This window comes from Hemitrygon akajei, chromosome 3 (assembly GCF_048418815.1).
Source record: "Hemitrygon akajei chromosome 3, sHemAka1.3, whole genome shotgun sequence".
In the NCBI taxonomy this organism is placed as follows: Eukaryota; Metazoa; Chordata; class Chondrichthyes; order Myliobatiformes; family Dasyatidae; genus Hemitrygon; species Hemitrygon akajei.
The window spans coordinates 105,317,055-105,341,896 of NC_133126.1; the positions used below are offsets into that span (position 1 = coordinate 105,317,055).

The 24,842-nt window shown below is 38.9% G+C and overlaps 1 protein-coding gene across 4 annotated transcripts in view; it reads right to left on the reverse strand.

Moving 5' to 3' along the window:
• Positions 1 to 24,842, reverse strand: part of ryk (receptor like tyrosine kinase) — a 334,382-nt gene that overhangs the window by 167,838 nt on the left and 141,702 nt on the right. For all 4 annotated transcript variants that reach the window (XM_073040549.1, XM_073040548.1, XM_073040551.1 and 1 more), the window contains 2 exons: positions 23,815 to 23,883; positions 7,646 to 7,790 (listed from right to left, as the gene is read on the reverse strand). In XM_073040549.1, coding sequence (XP_072896650.1) covers positions 7,646 to 7,790; positions 23,815 to 23,883 — 214 coding nt within the window. The remainder of the gene's footprint in view (positions 1 to 7,645; positions 7,791 to 23,814; positions 23,884 to 24,842) is intronic.

A 24,842-nucleotide genomic window follows, 5' to 3' on the forward strand; every position in this document is an offset into this window, starting at 1 on the left:
AGAAAGGCTACAAGCAAGCGTTACTGTTTCCAGCACACCTGAGAGTCACCCTTCAAGATGGATCTTTTCGGCTGTTTAAATCGCCAGCGGATGCTCAAGGTTTCCTGGAACAATGACATTTGATCGGGCTGATTAATGTAATTTAGCCTATAGATTTGGATCTGTTATAGATTGACGTTTGGGTTTTTTTTTTAATACGGTTCACATGTATTTCTTATATACGGTTAAAGCTCTCTTTTTTCTACCGGGCTTATTCTGATTTTATATTTTTATATATTATTAATCGATTAGTGTTGAAGATGACCTATTAGGGTTATTTTTTTTCTCTTTTTTTTTAATCGATATACGCTCTTTTTTTTACATTTTTAGCATTTGAATATTAAGATTTTGAAAAAATAAAATGGCGTTTCTTCTTCCCGACAGACTCCAGTGTTTGTAGCGTCATAACTGTTTTGATCTGTTTGAAAGTGTTAAACCTTCATTTATTGTTTTAATTTTTTTAACCCTTTTGTTTATATACATTTATAACATTAATTTTATATTTTAATTTTTGCTATATCAACCCTTTTTTTATAATGTGGGTTGTTTGTATTTTTTTTTAACTTTGTTACGTTTGAGTTGCCGTCTTGAGACAAGGGGGTAATTTTAGTATTAGATCGCTCGCTTGCCTCTGTTTGGCTTTTTTCCTGGGGTCTTGAGGGTGGTGGGAGGGAGATTTTTCTTTTTTTTCTCTTTTCTGCTTGCTTTTTGCTTAGTTTTACTTCATGGGCTTATATGAAACTACAAAAATGGCTGCGGTGCTGTGACTTCCGGCTTCCCTTTGAACTTACTTCCCCCTTCCGGGTTCATGAGTTCACTTTTCTTTCAAATCTATATGTTAACTGTAATATGTATTGTCAATATGGATAAGACTATTAACTTTGTTTCTTGGAATACTAATGGTTTAAATCATCCGATCAAACGGAAAAAAGTATTCAAAGTATTCCATAGAATGAATGCGAATGTTATTTTTGTACAAGAGACTCATGTAAGGAAGGTGGATAGTCAGAGGTTGTTTAGGTTTTGGAAGGGCCAACAGTATCACTGAAATTCGCAAGCCAAAGTGAGAGGTGTTTCTATTTTTATAGACTCATCAACTGCTTTTATACATCATGAAACAATTTCAGACCCGCAAGGTAGATTTTTGCTTATTACTGGTTTGCTTTTTAATCAAAAAGTTGTTTTAGTTAATGTTTATGCTCCAAATACTGACTGTCCTGAATTTTTTAAATGCTTATTTACATCCTTTCCTAATCTGAATCAATACAGATTGATAATGGGCGGGGATTTTAATTGTTGTTTAAACCCTTTGATGGATAGATCCAAGCCCATTCAAACTTTTCCGAACAAATCGGCTTCTCTTATTAATTCTTTTATGATTGATTCAGCTATCTGTGAAATATGGCGTTTTCTACACCCTAATGATAAAGAGTTCTCATACTTTTCCCATGTGCATCATAGTTACTCAAGGATTGATTACTTTTTCATTGATCAGCATTTACTTACAGATGTTATGGATTGCAAATATGACTCTATTGCTATATCTGATCATGCACCTTTGAAGTTATCTATTAAGGTGACGGATTCATATATTAGTACTAAAAGTTGGAGGTTTAATCCTGTTTTACTGCAGGACTCTGACTTTGTTAACTTTATTAAACAGCAAATTGATTTGTTTTTCTCAATAAATTCTACAGCAGACATCTCTAGTGGAATTCTGTGGGATACTTTTAAGGCATATATTCGTGGACAGATTATTTCATATTCTGCCGGAGTTAGGAAACGAACTAATTCTAAAATATCAACATTAGTTGATAAAATTAAGGCAATTTATAAGATTTACGCATTGACCCCTAGTAAAGAACTTTATAAAGAAAGGGTGGAACTTCAAATGGAGCATAGTTTATTATTAACCTCTTCGATTGAAAGTCAGTTAATTAAATCGAAAGCTCAATTTTATACATATGGAGATAAGTCTGGTAAATTACTAGCTAACCAATTGAAAATTGTTTCGGATAAGCGACAAATTACTAAGATTCGTAAACAAGATGGTACTCTGACGATTGATCATAAAGAGATAAATAAAGCCTTTCAAGATTTTTATAATTCTTTATATCAATCAGAATGTACTAAAGACTCTTCTATAATGAGTGAATTTTTAAGGAAATTGAATATTCCAAAAGTAACTGTTGAGGATAGTGTATTTTTGGACACACCTATTACGGAGTCTGAAATAGAAAAGGCTAATTTCTTAATGAACTCGGGTAAAGCTTCGGGCCCAGATGGTTTTTCTGCAGAATTTTTTAAATCCTTTTCTTCTATACTTTCTCCTTGGCTGTGTAAAATTTTTAAAGATGCATTAAGTATAGGTAAACTACCACAATCTTTTTATGAAGCTTCTATTTCCTTAATTCTTAAAAAAGATAAAGACCCCACTGAATGTGCATCTTATCGGCCTATATCTTTGTTGAATATGGATTTTAAGATTTTTAGTAAAATCTTGGCTATTAGATTAGAAAATATATTGCCTCGGATTATTTCTGAGGATCAGACTGGATTTATTAAAAATCGTTATTCATCTTTTAATTAGAAAATTAATTAATATTGCTTATACTTCTTCATCTAAAATCCCAGAATGTGTCATTTCCTTAGATGCTGAAAAAGCATTTGATAGAGTCGAATGGTCATATTTATTTAATACTTTGCAACATTTTAACTTTAGTTCAAAATTTATATCATGGATTAAATTAATATATCAGAAACCTTTAGCTTCGGTTTTCACTAATAATCAAAGATCCCCTTTTTTTCAGTTATTTCGGGGTACAAGGCAAGGTTGTCCTTTAAGCCCTTTATTATTTGACATTGCTTTGGAACCCTTGGCTATAGCTATTCGTGAATCACCCAATATTTTAGGTATTACCCGTGGGGAGACGATGTATAAGGTATCATTATATGCGGATGATTTGTTATTATATATATCTGATCCTGAAAGATCTATTCCTGCTATTTCTTTTTTGCTTGCTCAATTTAGTAACTTTTCTGGGTATAAATTGAATTTTAATAAGAGTGAACTTTTTCCATTAAATATGCACACTTCAATTTATAATCGGGTACCATATAGAATTGTCACAGACTATTTTACTTATTTAGGTATTAAAATTACTAAAAAAACATAAAGATTTATTTAAAACTAATTTTTTGCCTTTAATAGATCAAATTAAGCAACTTGCTAATAGGTGGTCTCCACTATCTTTGTCTTTGGTAGGTAGAATTAATGCCATTAAGATGATGATACTACCTAAATTTTTATATCTATTTCAAGCATTACCAATTTTTATTCCTAAATCTTTCTTTGATATAGTTGATTCTAAAATATCTTCGTATTTGTGGCAGAACAAAAATCCTAGGTTAGGTAAAAAATATTTACAGAAGCCTAAGAAGGAGGGCGGCTTGGCTCTACCAAATTTAAGATTTTACTATTGGGCAGTTAATATACGGTATTTGATATTTTGGATACAAGATTTGACTACAGTTGCTGGCCCACAATGGGTAAATTTGGAATGTAAATCTGTGCAAGATTTCTCATTGATTTCAATCTTAGGATCTTCACTTCCCTTTTCGTTATTTAAAATGAATAAACAGATAACTAATCCTATAGTCAAGTATACACTACGAATCTGGTTTCAATTTCGTAAATGTTTTGGTTTGAATAAGTTTATACTGTCAAGTCCTATAACATCTAATTACTTTTTTCTACCATCTTCCATAGATCAAGCCTTTTATTTATGGAAAACAAAAGGTATAACATGTTTTCGTGATCTGTTTTTGGATGATAACATTATGTCCTTCGAACAGTTATCTAATAAATATAATTTATCTAAAACCCATTTTTTTAGATATCTACAAGTTAGAAATTTTTTATATAATGAACTAAAGTCTTTTTCGAAAGAATGTCCATTGGACATTACAGAAAGAATTTTAGCTCTTAATCCTTGTCAAAAGGGCTTAGTTGCTATCATTTATAATATGATTATGAATCTACAACCAGATATATCTGAAAAAATTAAGAAGGAATGGCAGGAAGAACTGCATTGCCCTATATCTACTGAGCAATGGGAAAAATTTTTATTATTGGTAAACTCATCCTCTATCTGTGCTAAACATGCTCTAATACAATTTAAGGTTGTACATAGAGCTCACATGTCTAAAGATAAACTTGCTCGATTTTATTCGTATGTTAATCCAACCTGTGATAGATGTCATTCTGATATAGCTTCGTTGACTCATATGTTTTGGTCTTGTCCTTGTTTACAAAACTATTGGAAAGATATTTTTAATATTATTTCAAGAGTTTTAAATATTAATTTCCAACCACATCCTTTTACTGCAATTTTTGGCCTACCAATGATAGATAATAAGTGTTTATCCGCTTCATCACAACGAATGATTGCATTTATTACACTAATGGCTAGAAGATCCATTTTACTGAATTGGAAAGAAACTAATCTTCCAACTGTATTTCAGTGGTTTTCCCAAACTATTTCCTGTTTAAGTTTAGAAAAAATTAGAAGTGTGGTTTTTGATTCTTCAGTTAAATTTGAGGAAACTTGGAGACCATTTATTCAGCATTTTCATATGAATTAAACGGTCTGATCCTGAACCTTATTGTCACTATCCTGAATTGTGTGGATGGAGGTTGGGAGTCATAGGCACTTTTTTATTTAGTTGTTGTTGTTTTCTTTTGGGGTTTTTTTTTCTCTTAAATCATTTATATTATAATATGAGTTTGAGAGATTCTATGTATGGATCATTATATATTTGAATGTCAATCAATCTATTATGTACTCTCAAATGTCTTGTAATAATATTTTTCTTCTGTTTTTTTAAAAAATTAATAAAAAGATTTGAAAAGAAAAGAAAGATGATGAGAGGCATTGATTGTGTGGATAGTCAGAGGCTTTTTCCCAGGGCTGAAATAGTTGGCACAAGAGGACACAGGTTTAAGGTGCTGGGGAGTAGGTAGAGAGGAGATGTCAGGGATAAGTTTTTTTTGCTAAGAGTGGAGAGTGCATGAAATGGACAGCCATCAACGGTGGTGGAGGTGGATACAATAGGGTCTTTTAAGAGACTTTTGGATAGGCACATGGAGCTTAGAAAAATAGAGCGCTATAAGGTAAGCCTAGTATTTTCTAATGTAGGGATATGTTCGGCACAACTTTGTGGGCCAAAGGGCCTGTACTGTGCTGTGGGTTTTCTATTTTTCTATGACTCACTGGTCTAATATTCTCTGGGTTATCCCTACATTTTCCGCCCTCTAAACATTTGGTATTAATCCTATGGCCAGTGAGAGCGCAAAGATAATTGCCAAAGGCAAAATGATCTCTTCCCTCGCTTCGCATAGTAACACAGGATGTATCCTATCCTGCGCCAGGAAGTTATCCCATTGTTATTCATAAGTTCCAGCACCCTCTTTCTTAACATTGATATGTTCAAGCATTCTGGCCTGATTTCCATTGTTCTCACAAACATCAAGGTGCCACTCAATGGTGAACATTGAAGTGGTTTTTGTTAATGGCCTCCCCTATCTTGTCCAATTCCAGACTCATTTGTTCTTCTATTCCCATTTGTTCCTATACTAACTTGAGTCATCCTCCTGTTTTTCATATACTTGTAAAATGACCTGGGGTTTTCCTGAATCCCAAACACCAATAGCATAGGGAGAATATCGATGCAGAATGTGGTAAGCAGATCCAGGAAGGATCTTCAAATATAATCATGTGGGTAGAACTTTGACATAAGAAAGAGGTGATCATTTTGCTGGGGTTATACTACAGGTTGCCCAGCAGTTAATAGAAGATGGTGTAGCATTTATGTAGACAAATTAGAGTAAAATGATTATTATAGTAAGCGACACTATTAGCTCGCCAGTATCAACTGGAATTGCTGTAGTGCAGAGTTTGGAAGGGATGGAATGTGTAAAATGCATCAGAACAGTTTTTTTGATGATAGTCATGTTAAGAGTTAGTTTAAAAAACAGCAGTTCGACTGAAGACATAAAAATTCAATTTAAAGCAGTGGAACAACTTTACCTGTGCAGAAAAAAATGGGTACCTGAAATACTGAGTGTCAAACTGTGTTTGGTCTCTCCTATGCAGAACCTCCACTGTGAGCACCAAGTGCACTACAGGTTCTTCCTGGGTTACAAAGCCCAAGTTATGACATCCCATGACATAATTTGACATATGAACATTGGAGAAACCAAAGCAGATTAGGTGATCACAATGGTGACCTTTAGTGGCCTGCCACTTGATCTATGGTATTTGTGTATTTGATCTCTTACACTGCTCGAAGGATGTACATTACAAGCAGCACCTCATAATCTTATGAGGATACATTGCATACCTTGGGGCAGTAGTGAATTTAATACTACAATTCTTTGAAAATGAGTTCCAAAAGACTTGCGATTTAAAAATCAATCTGCATCTTGGTATCCTTTCTAAGTCAGTGATCTCTAGATTCTCCACAGAAGGAGCACATTGGTTCATAACCACATGGTACTTTTACTGTTCATCATTAAATGCAGCAGCTTTATTTTTCAAAATAATTTTAATGTTCATTTCAATAAATTATTCCTTAGCAACGGCGTCGAGATTTAAACATGTCACTGGATCATACTAACTTTCTCTCAGTCAAATAACCATTTGTTACCACATATGACGATATTCACTGATTTTCCATCATGAGACAGATATCATTATTTTGCAACATTTAACACATTAGTCATCTTAAGATATGGAGTAGGAGAAATTAAGTTGGAGTCAATAAAGGACAGGAAAGGAACTTTGAACATTAGAAACATGAGAAAGTCTGCAGGTGCTGGAAATCCAAAGCAATAAACAGAAAATGCTGGAGGAACTCAACATTTCAGGCAGCATCTATGGAAAAGAGTAAACAATTGATGTTTTGGGCCTTTTTCAGGACAAAGAAAGAAGGGGAAAGATGTCTGAATCAAAACGTGAAGAGGAATTAATTGATGTTCCAGGCCTAGACTCTTTATCAAGATAGCAAAGGAAGGGAGTAGAAGCTTGAAGCTTATTAGCTTCTCCTTTCCAGTCCTGATGAAAAATCTAGGGCCAAAATTCCATTTATCCCCCTCAGTAGATGCTGGCTAACTTGCTGCGTTCGTCAAGGATTTTGTATGTGCTACTTAAGATTTCCAGCACCTGCAGAATCATTGGTGTTTATCTATGAAAGAAACAGAGGTAAAGTTAAATTAGGCAGATGATTTTCCAAAATGAAATTAAAGATGAAACACCCGTATTCTTCAGCGAGGTTATCACAAAGCTTCCTACTGACCAAAAATGAGTGACATTTTTTTGTGGAAGAAAATCTAATACCATATACTACCGCTACTGAAAGTATCATCCCTCTGTTTTAGGTGGGCAAAAGCAACTCCTCTCAGTTAACCCACATCACTATTGAAGTTACAACCAACAGAATACAAAAAAGACTGATGCCTGTATTCACACTTAAAATAGAATTGATTGTTTTATCCTCATGCTTTGAAAGACACATTTTCCACATGATTAAGCTGGAATTCACTCACCTATCATCAATTTCCACTCTTTTCATGCTATGCAGGTGCAGCACAGCTAATATAATTGCCACCAGGAATATGACTGCACAACACACTCCAACACTGATGTAGAATACACGAGTGGAGGTGGTGGGAGCAATGTGAACCGCATGAACTGTAGAATAATAAGCACATGGACAACAATTAAAAAATCTAGCTACTCTCATTGTATCAAAAGAAGTATAAATAGTTATGCAGAAGACAAATAATGCCTGAAGACCAACTAGATTATTTGGGGAAACTACAGAAGTGGACTGGAAACGTTCAATTATGCACTTTATATAATCCATGAGGAAAAACTTAATTAAGGATCCTCAAAGGAGTAATCTTAAAGCTCAGAATTGAAAGCAAATTAATCATTTTCTGAGGGTATTACAGGGTGGTAGCGTAGCAAAAAAAATGTATTCTAATTGGAAAGAAGTTACATGAATTGACCTACCATGGACTTGAGTCTATGGATAAATGTTCTGTTTATAGAACACGGAACAGTACAGGCCCTTCAGCCCATGATGCTGTGCTGACCTTTATATCGAACTAACTCAGTGGTTCCCAAACTGGGGTTCACTGATTCCCCCAATTAATGGTAGGGGACCGTGGCAGAACAGGTTGGGAACCCTTGATCTAACACTTCTTCCTTCTACCAGAGCCCTACATTTTTCCTTCACCCATGTGCCTTTCTAAGAGCATCTTAAATGTCCCTAATTATCTGGCTTTACTACCACCCCTGGCAGCGCATTCCATGAACCTACCACTTCTTGTGTAAAAAACCTATATTGGACATTCCCCCCCCGCCCCATCTGTACTTTACTAGAATCATTTTAAAATTATGCACCTCCTATTAGCTATTCCACCCTGGGAAAAGGTCTCTGGCTGTCCACTCCATTGTGCCTCTTATCATCTTTTACACCTTTATCAAGTCACCTCAGGTGAGGTAACACTTCAACTGCAAATCTGTTGGGATTGTCCTTTGTATCTGGTGCTCATGATGTGGTTTCCTCTACATTGGTGAAACCCAACATTAATCGGGGGCTACTTTGTTGAGGACCTTTGCTTCAATGGCATAAAGCAGAATTTCTCAGGAGTCGAGCATTTTAATTTGTGTTTCTATTCCCTTTCCAACATGTCAGTCCATGGCCTCCTCTTTTGTCATAATGACGCCACTCTCAGGGTGGAGGAGCAACACCTCATGTTCCCTCTAGGTAGCTTCCAAACTGATGATGAACATTGATTTCTCCTTCAAGTAAACTTTCCCATCCCCTTCCTTTTTCTTCTGTTCTCCACTCTGGCCTCTTATCTCTTCTGCTCACCTGCCTATCACGTGCCCCGGTGCCCCCTTTCTACCCATTCTCCTATAGTTCACGCTCCTCTCTGATTAGATTCCTTCTCTAGCTATTTACCTTTTCCACCCACCTGGCTTCACCTATTCACCTTCCAGCTTGTCCCCTTTCCACTCAACTCACCTTTTTAATCTGAAATCTTCCTATCCAGTTCTCAACTCAATTGTTTACTCATTTTCATAGATGCTGCCTGACCTGCAGGGTTCCTCCAGCATTTTGTGTGTTCCTCTCATCCTCCTTTGCTCCAAAGAGAAAGCCCCTTAGCTCACTCAAAATGCCCTCATTAGGCATGTTCTCTAATCTCAGAGCATCTACAGAGCACTTTCTAAAGCTTTCATATCCTTCCTATAAATGAACACACGAATCCAAGTGTGGTGTAATCAGAGTTTTATAGAATCACAGAGAGGTATGTATAGCACTTAAACAGGCCCACTGGCCATCTAATCCATGACAAAACCATTTAAACTGCCTTCTATCAACATGCAGCAGGACCACAGCCCTCCATATCTGACTATCCATGTACCTATCTAAATTCCTCTTCAACATTGAAATCGAGCTCAAATGCACCACTTGTGCAGGCAGCTCATTCGACACATTCACAACCCTCTGCGTGAGGAAGTTTTCCCTCATGTTCTCCTTGAACTTCTCCCCTTTCACTCTGGTTGTAGTCACACCAAACCTCAGTGGAAAAAGCCTGCTTGTATTTACTCTATCTATACCCCTTATAATTTTGTATACCTCTTTCAAATCTCCTCTCAATCTTCTATGTTCTAGGAAAGAAGTCCTAACCTATTCAATCTTATAATTCCGTAATGGGAAATCAAGTATCACACACTCTCTTGTTGGGACTTCTACTTACTGATGAAGGAAACTTACCTGAAAACATTTAACAAAATCTATCCCATCTAGCCCTTTTACAGTCTGGGAGCCGCAGTCAATATGTGGAAAGTTAAAATCACCTACTATAACGACCTTATGTTTCTTACAACACACAAAATGCTGGTGGAATGCAGGAGTCCTGACAAAGGGTCTCGGCCCGAAACATCGACAGCGCTTCTCCCTATAGATGCTGCCTGGCCTGCTGCATTCCACCAGCATTTTGTGTGTGTTGCTTGAATTTCTAGCATCTGCCGATTTCCTCGTGTTTGCCTTATGTTTCTTACTTCAGTGTGCAATCTCTTTATAAATTTGTTCCTCTAAATCCCTAGGACTGTAATATAGCCCCATTAATTTGGTCATATAACATATAACCATATAACAATCACAGCACGGAAACAGGCCATCTCGGCCCTCCTAGTCCGTGCCGAACTCTTAATCTCACCTAGTCCCACCTACCCGCACTCAGCCCATAACCCTCCACTCCTTTCTTGTCCATATACCTATCCAATTTTACCTTAAATGACACAACTGAACTGGCCTCTACTACTTCTACAGGAAGCTCATTCCACACAGCTATCACTCTCTGAGTAAAGAAATACCCCCTTGTGTTTCCCTTAAACTTTTGCCCCCTAACTCTCAAATCATGTCCTCTCGTTTGAATCTCCCCTACTCTCAATGGAAACAGCCTATTCACGTCAACTCTATCTATCCCTCTCAACATTTTAAATACCTCGATCAAATCCCCCCTCAACCTTCTACGCTCCAATGAATAGAGACCTAACTTGTTCAACCTTTCTCTGTAACTTAAGTGCTGAAACCCAGGTAACATCCTAGTAAATCGTCTCTGCACTCTCTCTAATTTATTGATATCTTTCCTATAATTTGGTGACCAGAACTGTACACAATATTCCAAATTTGGCCTTACCAATGCCTTGTACAATTTTAACATTACATCCCAACTTCTGTACTCAATGCTCTGATTTATAAAGGCCAGCGTTCCAAAAGCCTTCTTCACCACCCTATCTACATGAGACTCCACCTTCAGGGAACTATGCACGTGTTATTCCTAGATCTCTCTGTTCCACTGCATTCCTCAATGCCCTACCATTTACCCTGTATGTTCTATTTGGATTATTCCTGCCAAAATGTAGAACCTCACACTTCTCAGCATTAAAGTCCATCTGCCAACATTCAGCCCATTCTTCTAACCGGCATAAATCTCCCTGCAAGCTTTGAAAACCCACCTCATTATCCACAACACCTCCTACCTTAGTATCATCGGCATACTTACTAATCCAATTTACCACCCCATCATCCAGATCATTTATGTATATTACAAACAACATTGGGCCCAAAACAGATCCCTGAGGCACCCCGTTAGTCACCGGCCTCCATCCCGATAAACAATTATCCACCACTACTCTCTGGCATCTCCCATCTAGCCACTGTTGAATCCATTTTATTACTCCAGCATTAATACCTAACGACTGAACCTTCTTAACTAACCTTCCATGTGGAACTTTGTCAAAGGCCTTGCTGAAGTCCATATAGACTACATCCACTGCCTTACCCTCGTCAACATTCCTCGTAACTTCTTAAAAAAATTCAATAAGGTTTGTCAAACATGACCTTCCACGCACAAATCCATGCTGGCTACTCCTAATCAGATCCTGTCTATCCAGATAATTATAAATACTATCTCTAAGAATACTTTCCATTAATTTACCCACCACTGATGTCAAACTGACAGGTCTATAATTGCTAGGCTTACTTCTAGAACCCTTTTTAAACAATGGAACCACATGAGCAATACGCCAATCCTACGGCACAATCCCCATTTCTAATGACATCTGAAAGATCTCTGTCCGAGCTCCTGCTATCTCTACACAAACTTCCCTCAAGGTCCTGGGGAATATCCTGTCAGGACCCGGAGATTTATCCACTTTTAAATTTCTTAAAAGCGCCAGTACTTCCACCTCTTTAATTGTCATAGGTTCCATAACTTCCTTACTTGTTTCCCACACCTTACACAATTCAATATCCTTCTCCTTAGTGAATACCGAAGAGAAGAAATTGTTCAAAATCTCTCCCATCTCCCTCGGCTCCACACATAGCTGACCACCCTGATTCTCTAAGGGACCAATTTTATCCCTCACTATCCTCTTGCTTTTAATATAACTGTAGAAACCTTTCTTATTTCTCAGTTTCACCCATAACACCTCACTAGTTGATTTCTCCAGTTTGTCCTGATGGAGTACTGCAGTAACATTTTCCCTGACAAGTAACGCCACCCTTCCTCCTTTAATCCTGGAATATTGAGCTGCCAGTCCTGCCCCTCCTGCAACCAAGACTCACTAATGGCTACAACGTCATAATTCCAGGCGTTAATCCATTTCCTGCGCTCATCCGCCTTTCCCTGTACTTCTTGCATTGAAATATATGCAGCTCAGGAGACTAGTCGCATCATGCTTAACCTTATGATTCCTGATTCTGCCTGACGTCTTACCAACATCTGCCTCCACAACTGTTCTGGCATTCTGATTCCCATCCCCTTGCAACTCTCGTTTACACCCGACTGTGCAGCAGTAACAAACCTTCTCACTAGGATATTAGTCCCCCCTCCAGTTCACGTGCAAACCATCCCTTCTGTACAGTTTCCATGTTCTCTGGAAGAGACCCCAATAATCCAAAAATCTTATGCCCTCCCTCCTATACCAAATCCTTAGCCACGTGTTAAACTGCTTAATCTTCCGCGTTCTGGCCTCACTAGCAAACAGCATGGGTAGCAATCCAGAGATCTCAGCCTTAGAGGTCCTACCCTTTAACTGAACACTTAATTCCCTGTACTCCTTATGCAGAAACACATCACTTGCCCTACCTCATGTCATTGGTATTTACATGAACCACTGGCTGTTCACCTTCCCACTTTAGAATGCTGAAGACTCGATCCGAGATGTTCCAAGACACTGGCACCTGGGAGGCAATATACCATCCGGGAATCTTATTCTCGCCCACAAAATCTCCTGTCTGTTCCCCTAACGAATGAATCCCCTATCACCACAGCACGCCTCTTCTTCCCCCCTTCCCTTCTGAGTCACAGAGGCAGACTCAGTGCCAGAAAACAGACCACTATGACATTCCTCCGTTGGGTCATTTCCCCTCCCCCACAACAGCATCCGTCTGTTGCTGTGGGGGATGGCCAGAAGGGTTCTCTGAACAGGCTCCTTAACCCCTTTTCCCTTCCTGACAATCACCCAGTTTCCTGTGTCCTGCACTTTGGTGTAACTACCTCTCTATACGTCTTATCTATCACCCCTTCAGCCTCCTGAAAAAGTAGACGTTCATCCAGTTCCAGATCCAACTCTTTATCACAGATTGTTAGAAGCTCTAGCTGGAAGCACTTCTTGCAGTTGTAGTTGGGACACTGGAGGCTTCCCTGCCTTTCCACATCCCGCAAGGGGAGCATTCAACTACCCTGCCTGGCATCGTTACTGCCCTAATTAAGCAGATGTAAAGAAGGGAACGGCAAATAACTTTAACTAGAGCTTTTCTTTATCTGTCTTCGCTGAAACCTCAAAGAGCTAAAGCATCATCACTCTAACTCTGACTCCTCAAACTAAGGCCACTGCGCTTGCCCCCATCTTCCTTTAATTTGTTCTTGCTAATCAATCCCAAACACTGATTGGTCACCAGTCAGAGCTTCAATAAGCTGCCCTGATCTGTCGCTGCCTTTTTCTACTCAAGCAGTGGACCTGAGAGAAATCCTCTCCTTGCAAACTTCTGATGTCTGGAATGGTCATTGGTCAGTCACCGTGAAGGCTTCATTAACAAGGTTAATGACAGTATTCTTAGCAATGTGAAGAAACATATAGATCTTGGGATCCAAGTCCATAGATCCCTGAAAGCTGCTGTGTAGGGTGATTGGATTGTTAGGGATCTCATGCCTTCTGAGTTTCTGAATGAGTCTGCCAGGGGAACTTTGTCGAATTTCTTACTAAAATCCATCTACACCACATCCACCACTGCTTCAATTTCTTTTGTCATTTCCTCAATGAATTCAATCAGACTCATGAGGCAGTCTCACAAAGCCATGTCAAGTATCCCGATGTTTCACCAATTGCTTGTAAATCCAGTCTTTAAGCATCCTCTCCAATAGTTTGTCCATCACTGATGTAAGTCATTGGTCTACAATTCCCAAAGTTGAAAATTCTAAATTCAAAGTAATTTTATTATCAAAATAAATATGTCACCATATACAACCATGAGATTCTTTTGAGCAGGCGTGCCGTAATTTTCCAAATGTTCATAAATGCTATCCTTAAGAAACTTCTCCAGTAACTTACTGTGTGAGACTCATTGTTCTATAGTTTCCATGAATATCCCTACTTACCTTCTTGAATAATGGAACAACATTAGCTACTCGCCAGTATTACCTTGCTCGTGGCTAGAGAGGAAATGAAAATATTGGTCAGGTTCCAGCAATGCCCCTTTTCATAACCTGGGGGTATATTTCATCAAGCCCTGGAGACTTATCTACCTTACTGCTCTTTAGGACAGTGGTCCCCAACCACCGGGCTGCAGACTGGTACTGGGCTACTGGTACATGTGCTACCAGGCCACGAGGAAATGATATGATTTGGAGATATGAAACGATACGAGTCAGCTGCACCTTTCCTCATTCCCTATCGTACCCACTGTTGAACTTGAACGCACACGAGGTTATTACGCACGCAAGGTCATTAACGTACAACTACTCAATGAGTAAAAAACAAACATTGCTTGAGAGTTTCTTCGGAAGAGGTGGTAGGGGACATAAAAGACCTAACAATGATAACGTAGAGACAGCTGAAGCTGAGACTGGAAAAAAAAAGAAAACTTCCTTCAACTGAAAATATGACCAGTTGTACATAAAATACGGCTTTAATGTGACCGGTGACTCACACGCACCAAGCCCCCTGTGTGTGATATGTGAAGACAAGCTGTCTAATGAAGCAATGAAGCCCTCAAAACTGCTTTTGAGTAGAAGAAACATGAGCAAGCGGGGCAGAAGCAAGTGCTGTGAGCCACCACTTCTACAAATGCTGCTGCTCTGAGAGCGTCGAACTTAGTGGCTAGCCGTATTGCTAAGGCTAAGAAGCCTTACACTGTTGGTGAAGAATTGATTCTGCCTACTGCCAAGGACACGTGCCATGAACTGCTGGAAGAAGCTGCAGCTAACAAGATGGCACAGGTTTCTCTTTCAGCTACCACAGTTTCAAGGAGAATCGATGACATAGTGGAGGACATCGAAGCACAGCTGTTGGAACAGCTTAACAAGTCACCATGGCATGCTATCCAGGTCGACAAATCTACCAATGTCGACAACAAGGCAATACTGCTGGTTTATGTGCGATATATATTTCAAGATGATGTGCACAAGGATATGTTGTGTGTACTGCCGCTGCCAACTAACACAACTGGGGCAGAACTATTCAAATCTTTGAATGATTGCATGTCAGGCAAACTGGACTGGTCATTCTGTGTTGGAATATGCACAGACAGGGCTGCAGCTATGACTGGACAGCTGTCTGGTTTCACTATCTGAGTCAAAGAGGTTGCTCCTGAATGCCAGTCTACACACTGTGCCATACACAGGGAAATGCTGGCTAGCCGAAAAATATCACCTGATCTTAACAGCACATTTGAGTGGCGTTGTTGGAGTTATAAATCACATCAAAGCAAAAGCCATTAACTCACATCTGTTTGAGCAGCTTTGTGAAGAAATGGATGCAGAGCACAAACACCTTTTCTTACACACTGAAGTCAGGAGGCTATCAAGGGGGAGAGCCCTGGCCAGGGTTTTTGAGTTAAGAGAGCAGCTACAGAGATTTCTTTCAGGAAAAAAGTCACCACTGGCAGCACACTTCAGTGACGAGGAGTGGATAGCAAAACTTGCTTATCTGTGTGACATCTTCAACCTGCTCAATTTGTCACTTCAGGAGAGAATGACAACTGTCTTCAAGTTGGCAGATAAAGTGTCTGCTTTCAAAGCCAAACTGGAACTGTGGGTATGGCGAGTGGACAGAGGCATATTTGACATGTTCCCAACCTTAGCTGGGATTTTAGGAGAGACTAAGGCTGCACCATCCTTCTCACAGCTGGTGCGCGATCACCTATCTTCATTGTCGACAGAATTCGAGCATTACTTCCCAACTGCAAATGACCCAAGTCATGCAAAGGAATGGGTCCGTGACCCATTTGTGAATGTCCCCAGTGAATCAACCATGTCAGCACAGAAAGAAGATCAACTCCTCAAGCTTGCAAATGACAGTGGGCTGAAAAGTATGTTCGACATAACATCTCTGCCGGCATTCTGGATCAAAGTCAAGGCTGAATATCCTGAGATAGCCACGAAAGCACTGTTGTTTCCATTTCCAACATCATATCTCTGCGAAGCGGGGTTTTCTGCAATGAATGCAACGAAAACTAAATTGCAGAATAGACTGGACATAAGGAACCCCCTTTGAGTATTGCTGTCTCCCATCACCCCTCAATGGGACCACCTTGTTGCAGGGAAACAAGCCCAGGGATCCCACTGATTCAGCGATATTGGTGTGTTGCAATGATTTTATATGTTCATACAAGGAAAATATGCGCTGTGTGTTTAATATCCAAACATTACGACTTATAGTTGACTTATCACCTATATTCTGGTCATGATTAACAACACCTGCTCCCCCCGTCAGCTGGTCCGCAAGAATACTGTCAATATTAAACCAGTCCGCGGTGCAAAAAAGGTTGGTGACTCCTGCTTTAGGAGACCCAACACTACCTCCTTATCTTGAAATGCCCAGCATATTATCACACTCCACAGTGATCTCCATATCCTACATTCCTTCCCCTTGGTAAATAGTGATCATACAGCAATAAAAGTGTGCAAAGCTATCGTACAAAAAGCTCACTCCATTAATAATTTTTGCTTATCAAGGATATAAAGGCATGTAGAGCTAAGAATTGGAAACACAGCAATTAATTTGCTGAACACTGCAACTTGACATACTTAACAGCCTTTTCATGCAAAACCTGTTTCGATAGTGATGTTATGATCACTAAAAGATATGGTTTTGTCCATTTAGGACTGAAATGTTCCTTGACTCACGAGGTTGTACATTTTGGAATTGCCAGTCCAAAGAGCAGTGACTGAGTGCACGGAGAGCTGAGATCTATGTAACTTTGCCATGAAAGAATTTCCTGTAGGAGACACTTACAGTATGGTGGAAGTTCCAGAATGCCAGGCAGCAGAAGTGTATAAAGTTGCCATTACTAGGGAAAAGGTTCTTTGGAAACTGAAAGATCTGAAAGTAGGTAAGTCACTTGGACCAGATGGTGTACACCCCAGGATTCTGAAAGATTGTGTAGGCATAAGTAATGATCTTTCAGAATCACTAGATTCTGGAATGGTTCCAGAAGACTGGAAAATTGCAAATGTCACTCCACTCTTCAACAAGGGAGAGAGACAGAAGAAAGGAAATTATAGGCCAATTAGTCTGACATTAGTGCTTGAGAAGATGTTGGGAGTCGAATGTTAAGGATGTAATTTCAGGATTCTTGGAGTACATAATAGGCCGGAAACAGCATGATTTCCACAAGGAAAAATCTTGTCTGCCGAATCTGCTGGAATTCTTTGAAGAAATAACAAGCAGGATAGATAAAGGAGAATCAGTGGATGTTATGTACTTGGATTTTCATAGGCCTTTAACAAAGTGCCATGCATGAGGCTGCTTAACAAGTTAAAAGCCCATAGTATTACAGGAAAGATACTAGCACAGATAAAGCCATGGCTGATCGGCAGGAGTAAAAGAGTGGGAATGAAGAGAGCCTTTTCTGGTTGGCTGCCAGTGACTAGTGTTGTACCACAGGAGTCTGTGTTGGAACCGCTTCTTTTTAGCAGTATATGTCAATGACTTGGATGATAGAACTGATGGCTTTGTTGCAATGTTTGTGGATGTTACAAAGATAGGTGAGGGGCAGGTAGTTTTGAGAAAGTAGAGAGGTTACAAAAGGACAGATAGATTATGAGAATGGGCAAACGTGGCAGTAGGAATAGTGTTGGGAAGTGTATGAGCATGCACTTTGATAGAAGAAAAAAGGGCAGACTATTTTCTAAATGGAGAGAAAACTCTAAAATCTGAGGCATAAAGGGAATTGGGAGTCCTTGTGCAGGATTCTCTAAAGGTTAATTTACAGGTTGAGTCAGTGGTAAGGAAGACAAAGGTGATGTTTGAAACCACTGTTGTGGCCTCACTTGGGAGTACTGTGAGCAGTTTTGGGTCCCTCATCTTAAAAAGGATATGCTGACACTGGAAGGGGTTCAAAGGAAGTTCTCAAAAATGATTTCAGGATTGAACAGCTTGACAAATGAAGAGCGTTTAATTGCTCTGGGCCTATATTCACTAAAATTGAGAAGAATGAGGTGTGATGTAATTGAAAACTATCGAATGGTGAATGGCTTCGATAGTGTGGGTGTAGAGAGAATGTTTCCTATGGTGGGGGAGTCCAGGCCTCAGAATAGAAGGACATTCTTTCAGAATGGAGATAAGGACCCATTTCTTTCGCCAGAGAGTGGTGAATCTGTGGAATTCATTGCCACAGGTGGCTGTGGAGGCCAAGTCTTTATGTACATTTAAGGCAAAGGTTGTTAGATTCTTAATTGGGCAGAGCATGAAGGATACAGGGAGAGGACATGAGATTGCAGTTGAGAGGAAAAATGGATCAACCATGATGAAATGGCAAACCTGGTTCGATGGGCCAAATGGCCTAATTCTGCCCCTATATCTTATGGTCTGATTTGGAAACTGTGTGGGGAAAGTGGACTCAAATTAGTGGATCAACTATATGTTTCTTCATACAACGGCAAAGCAAGCTCAAGGAGTCATATCATGAACTCCCAATACTAATTCTTAGGCATTTACTGTATTTAGTTGATCTAATTCCAAAGTGGAGAAACGTTCGGATAAAAACTGGACAGCTTCTGTTTAGAAATGTAAGCTCTATGAACCACTTTAAATTGTAGAAGAAAATGACGAGCACAAAATGATGATTTATTAACCCATTTAAGAATTTTATTCCATCTTTCATCAGAAATCTGACAATTTAGGTCATCCTCCCAAGCTTTTTTTATTTTATCTAAAAAGTCTTGTCTAGAATCAATCAACAAGTTATAGATACATTAAACCATTAGAACCATTAAACAAAAGGTTTTAAATTTAAAAGATTGCCCAGTAAATTTTTATCAGGACCTATAGGAAAAGTAGTTAATTGGAAACGTTAGGAAATCTCTAATTTGAAGGTGTCCAGTTTTTATCCGAACGTTTCTCCACTTTGTAATAAATGCAACTCTGCTGATGTCTCTTTAATTCATGTGTTTTGGTTTTGCCCTAAAATTGAAAAGTTTTGGCAGGAAGTATTCCATACCTTCTCACAACTTTTTAGGGTCCAATTTGACCCAAGTCCCCTTACTGCCTTGCTTGGTATTATTGCAAATGAAGATATAACTTTAAATACTCCTAGCCTACAGGTTTTAGTTTTTACCTCTGTTTTAGCAAGGAGAGCAACCTTGCTTAAACGGAAGGAGTCTACCCCTCCTACACATCTTCAATGGCTACGTGATATTATGTCTTATTTAAATTTAGAAAAGATCCGCTGCTCAGTCTTAAATTTGAAACAATCTTTTTATGATATCTGGGGACCTTTCCTAAATTACTTTTCCAATTTATAAAGTTTAACAGTGCACAGACTTTTATGTCGTTGATCTAATTCCTATTGTAACCATAGACAACAATAGACAATAGGTGCAGAAGTAGACCATTCGGCCCTTCGAGCCTGCACCGCCATTTTGAGATCATGGCTGATCATCTACTATCAATACCCGGTTCACCTATCCACCACACCAATTTTGTTGTTATTCATAAATTATGCCATTACATTCTAATCTAAATTGCAAATATATATGATACAGAGAGCCCAGTTCCGATCCTTAAGGCACACCACTAGTCACTGGCCATCAATTTGATAAACATCCCTTCATTGCCACCCTCTGATTCCTTCTATCAGCCAACTAGCTAGCCAATACTTAGGGCAGCCTCCAACCTGACGGCATGAACACTGATTTCCCTATATTCTGACAATTTCCCCCCTCCCTCTTTTCTCTTCTTCCATTTAACAATCTGGCTCACCTCTCATGTTTTCTCCACCCCTGCCTATTATCTCCCTGTTGTGTCCCACTTTTAAAAGCCTGATCGTTGGCAGCCACCCCTTTACTTGCTGACAGCATCTCCTAATTAACCTGTGTAAATTCATGTTTAATGCCATCAGAATTAGTCTTGTCCCGATTTAGGGCTTGTGCATCAGCCATATCTTATTTAAGTATTCTAACATCAATAGAATTATGATCACTGTCTCAAAGTGTGCCCCCACTGACACATCTGCCCAGACTCATTTCCCAAGAGGAGGTCAAGTGTGTAGGGCCATCTACACAACGCCATCGCCAAAAGCGATAAACTTGGCTACCCCTGTAAAATCAAAATTTACTAACTAGCCTGGGTGTTATCCTTGATTTAGATTTGAATTTTAAACCCCACATAAAGAAAGTGATCAGAGTAGCATTTCTACAGTTGAGAAATATTGTAAAGGTACATTCATTTCTGTCATGTTAAGATGCTGAAAAACCTTGACTGTATATTGAATAGACTAGATTACTGGCCTTCCAAGGCAGTCTAATGACAAACTTCAACTTATTCAGAATACCACTGCTAGACTTTAACCAGAACCAGGATGAGGGAATATATCACTCCCATACTAATTACTCTGCACTCACTTTGTGAATCGTTTAGAATTGATTTTAAAATCTTCTTACTTATTTTTAAAGTTCTTAATGCTCTGGGACTGGAGTACATCACAGAATCATTTTCATTTTATAATCCTGCTCAAGCTCTCTGGTCATCTTCTGCCAGTCTGTTAAGTTTAAACAATCACCCTCAAAAGATAATTAGCAGGTCAGCTTTTTTTGAACTATGCTCCTAAACGGTAAAATTCAGTCCCTAAAACTATGAGGTATGCAGCCTTAAGGCTGATTTATACTTTTGTGTAGGCTCTACGACGTAGCCTTCGCCATTGTGAGCATTTATACTTGTGCGTTGGTGTGTCTGTGTTGCTCTGCAATTCACCGCCAAAACGCTAGTTGGCGGTGGGGTTTCTATGCCACTGTGTTGAGTTTTTTTGTGTACTTCAAACAATGGTGACTGAAATTGAGCGTACCATGTTGGAGTTGGACTTAATAAATGTTGAACAAGAGTTACTTTTATTGAAATTACTGCCATGCAGAAAAGAGAGAAGACGTCAGAGGAAATGGTCCTCCGACGTCCAAACCAATGTCTGTAGAAATTTCTTTCCCTGAATTTGATGTCATTTGGCAGTCTTTATAGTCTGGCAACCAAGAGTCGTACAAATGTACATAGTTTCAGACTTCCTCAATTTGGTCCATTTTCCAATTCACGTTCTCTTCTTCTCTCTCAATTCAAAAATGGCGGAAAAGAAGCAACCGGAAATGCGATGCTACCAAGCAGACCAATCACAGTTGTTGCAGTCTGCGTCGCCGCGACGCGTAGTTACATTTTTGGAGACGTGTGCGTCAGGCTACAGCGTAGATTCAACGCAGAAGTATAAACTGGCCTTTAGTTGACACCCTTAAACACCAGCTCAAAACCTATTTATTTAATCTTGCTTTTTTAAGTAACACCTTCTTTTGTCTTTTATTTCCATTTATTTTTTTTTATTTTTTTCCTATTTGTACTTTTATCCCATTGTAAAGCACTGTGAACTACATCATCTGCATGAAAAATGCTCTATAGTTATTCATTGCTTGAGAATACTTCCTAATTCTGTGCCATCCAAACCCTACGCATGATGCCAGCCTATGACAATCAACAAAGAAGTTAAAAATACCTATATCACAACTCTATTATTCCTACAGTTGTCAGCAATTCAGCAATCTCCCTACATGTCTGCTTATTTAATTCCTACTGACAATTTTTATTTACTGTGGGGGGGGCAGGAACTAAGTGCAATCCCATTAAAATAATAACACCCTTCTTATTTCTAAGTTTCACCCATGTAGCCTCAATGGATACTCCCTGGAACTGTAAGTGCTGCTGCAATGTTCTTCCTAATCAAAAACTCCTTTCCTTTCTTACCTCCTTTCTTACCTTACTTCTACTTCACTTACAACATCTGTGCTCTGGAACACTTAGCAGCCAGATCTGCCTTTCTCACAACCGTAAAAACTGTGACATCACAATCACGTGGTCTATCCACCTGCTTTAGCCATCTTGTTTCTTGGCTTTTCATATTACACTTGCGTCTAAGGTGTTAGGGCTAGGTTTTAAGGTGAAGAAGAACAGGTTAGAAGGGATCCGAAGAAGACTTTTCCATGAGATGCAGTCTAAGATGGTGTGAATGGTCTGAATGTCAATTTAAATCACAAAAGCATAAGTTACAGACCAAGTGCCGACACATAGGATTAGTATAGATAGCCATTTGATGGGTTGAAGGACCTATTTCTGTGCAAGACCTTATAATTCATCAGGTCTTAGGGATTTACTCACTTCACTGCCTGCTGCAGCCTCTCATACACACTTCTTTTAGTATTAACATCCACATCCCATTCCCTGAAATCTGGAGTCAGAATGGCTTTTCCTGTGAAGGACTGAAATAGCAATTTGTGTGGAGTCAGAAAAACACTGAGGTCATAAATGAATACTTCTCATCTGTATTCATGAAAGAGAAAGTTTTGTCATCTATTTTACTGATCTGAATTACAATGTTCTACACATGGTTAATAAGTTTGCAGAGGACACCAAAATTGATGGCGTAGAAGGTAAAGAAGGTCATCTAAAATTGCAAGATGAACTGGGGAAGTAAGCAGATTATATTTAACTTGGACTAGTGTGAAGTTTTCCATTTTGCTAAACTAAACCAGAGCAAAACTTGCCCAACAAATGGTAGCATTTTGAAGAGTGTTGTATAACACAGATCTGGGGTCAGGTACACGGTTCACTGAAAGTAGCAACACAATTTGATATGGTGATAAAGCAGCAACTGGCAAGCTTGCTGACATCAATCAAGGCACTGAGTAAAGAGCTCAACCTCACATTGGTGAGACCACACTTCAAGTGTTATGTGCTGCTCTCATTGCATTGTTGCAGGAAGAATGTTATTAACCTGGAAAGACTGTAGAAAAGATTCATGAAGATGTTACCAGTACTGGAGGGGTTGAGTTAAATGAAATTGGATATCTTGGAACCACAGTTGATGTTCAGTCTCTTCCCCAGAGTATGGGAGTCTAAAGCTAGAGGTCATAGTCTAAGGTAAGAGGGGAAAGATTTAAAAAGAACCTGATGGACAACTTTTTGCAGACAGAAGGTTATGGGTATATGGAACAAACTGCTGGATGAAGTGTTTGAGGTATGCACAATCACAATGTTTAAAAGACATTTAGACATGTATACGGATAAAAAAAAAACTGGAAGCATAAATGTGACCACTTCAGACAGCTTGGGTGTTGTGGAGAAGTTGAGCCCATTTCCATGTGACTGACCCTGTTTGAAAGAGCTGCTCCTAATTTGCCTTTCCTAGGTTCTATCTTATGGTTTTGAAATCAGCATTTTGTAATTCAGTAATCTTAAATATCAGACCATTATTATCCCTTTCCATATTCATTGTCATTGTAATACTATTATTCTTAAAGAAGCAATGTGGAACAGTTTCTTCAAATTGCATTTAAGGGATTTACAGAGCAGGGTACGGGAAGACATCCTGTAATCGCAGGAAAATATGCACTAGTCATTCTGTTTCTCAGTATTTCATTTAATATAAGTAATTACTTACATGTAGGTCTGCCAGTTTTGCTATTGTTTCTACCAGGGTAAATAGATTTTTTTTCTTCCTGTTCAGGTCCTGCAAAGATTGAAGTAAAATGAATTTTAAGAAATAATATAAGTACTTGTGTCAATATATATATATTTTACTTAGACTCAGATATAAACAATGTTCTATTTGTTGCAATTCAGAGCTGCCTACACAATGTGAAAGCTTAAAATAAATAATAGGAGATATTTTGCAGAGATGCGCCTGCAATCTGTACCTGATCTGCAGCACAGCCTCTATTCAGCTAAGTACCAACTGCAAAATAATTACACTGCACTAACAGATCTCTCACTGAGCCTAATGTCCTCAGAGAGCAACATTTCAGGATGTAGAATACAGAATGGTACTCCACAGGAGCAAACCCTTTGACACACATTGTCTGCACTGAGCACAGTGTTAAATAAAACTACTTCCTTTCTGTCTGGACATGATCTATATCCATGTATCCAACAGTCTCATAAACACCACTTAACATATCTACTTTCACCTTTCCCACTCACCCCAGCAGCCTGCTTCAGGGATACCATCTTCCTACATCCTAAAGATATGCTTACTGGTTAATTGGCTACTGTATGGAGGTTGGTGGATGTTACAAGAGCAGGAGAGTAAGGATGAAAATCAAAAACATTACAGATGCTGAAAATCTGAAATTAAAACAGGAAAAGCGAATATATTCAGGCAATATCTGGGGAAAGAAAAACAGAGTTGACATTTCAGGTTGGCAGAACTGAGAGAGAGAAAACTTGTTTTAATTGCAGAATAAGGTTAATGAGCAGGATATAATTAACTGCGTCCCAATAAATCTGTTAGTACAACAATTATTCATTTATGTATGATATGGATGAAATAAATATGGTAAAAGGTCATGTATCCAATTATGATCATAACACAATAGACAACATTGCAGAAAATGGAAGCATTACGTCACAAGACTTGTGTGAATGAGAAAATTGAGGAACGGAAGCTACAGAAAGCTGCAGACACAGGCA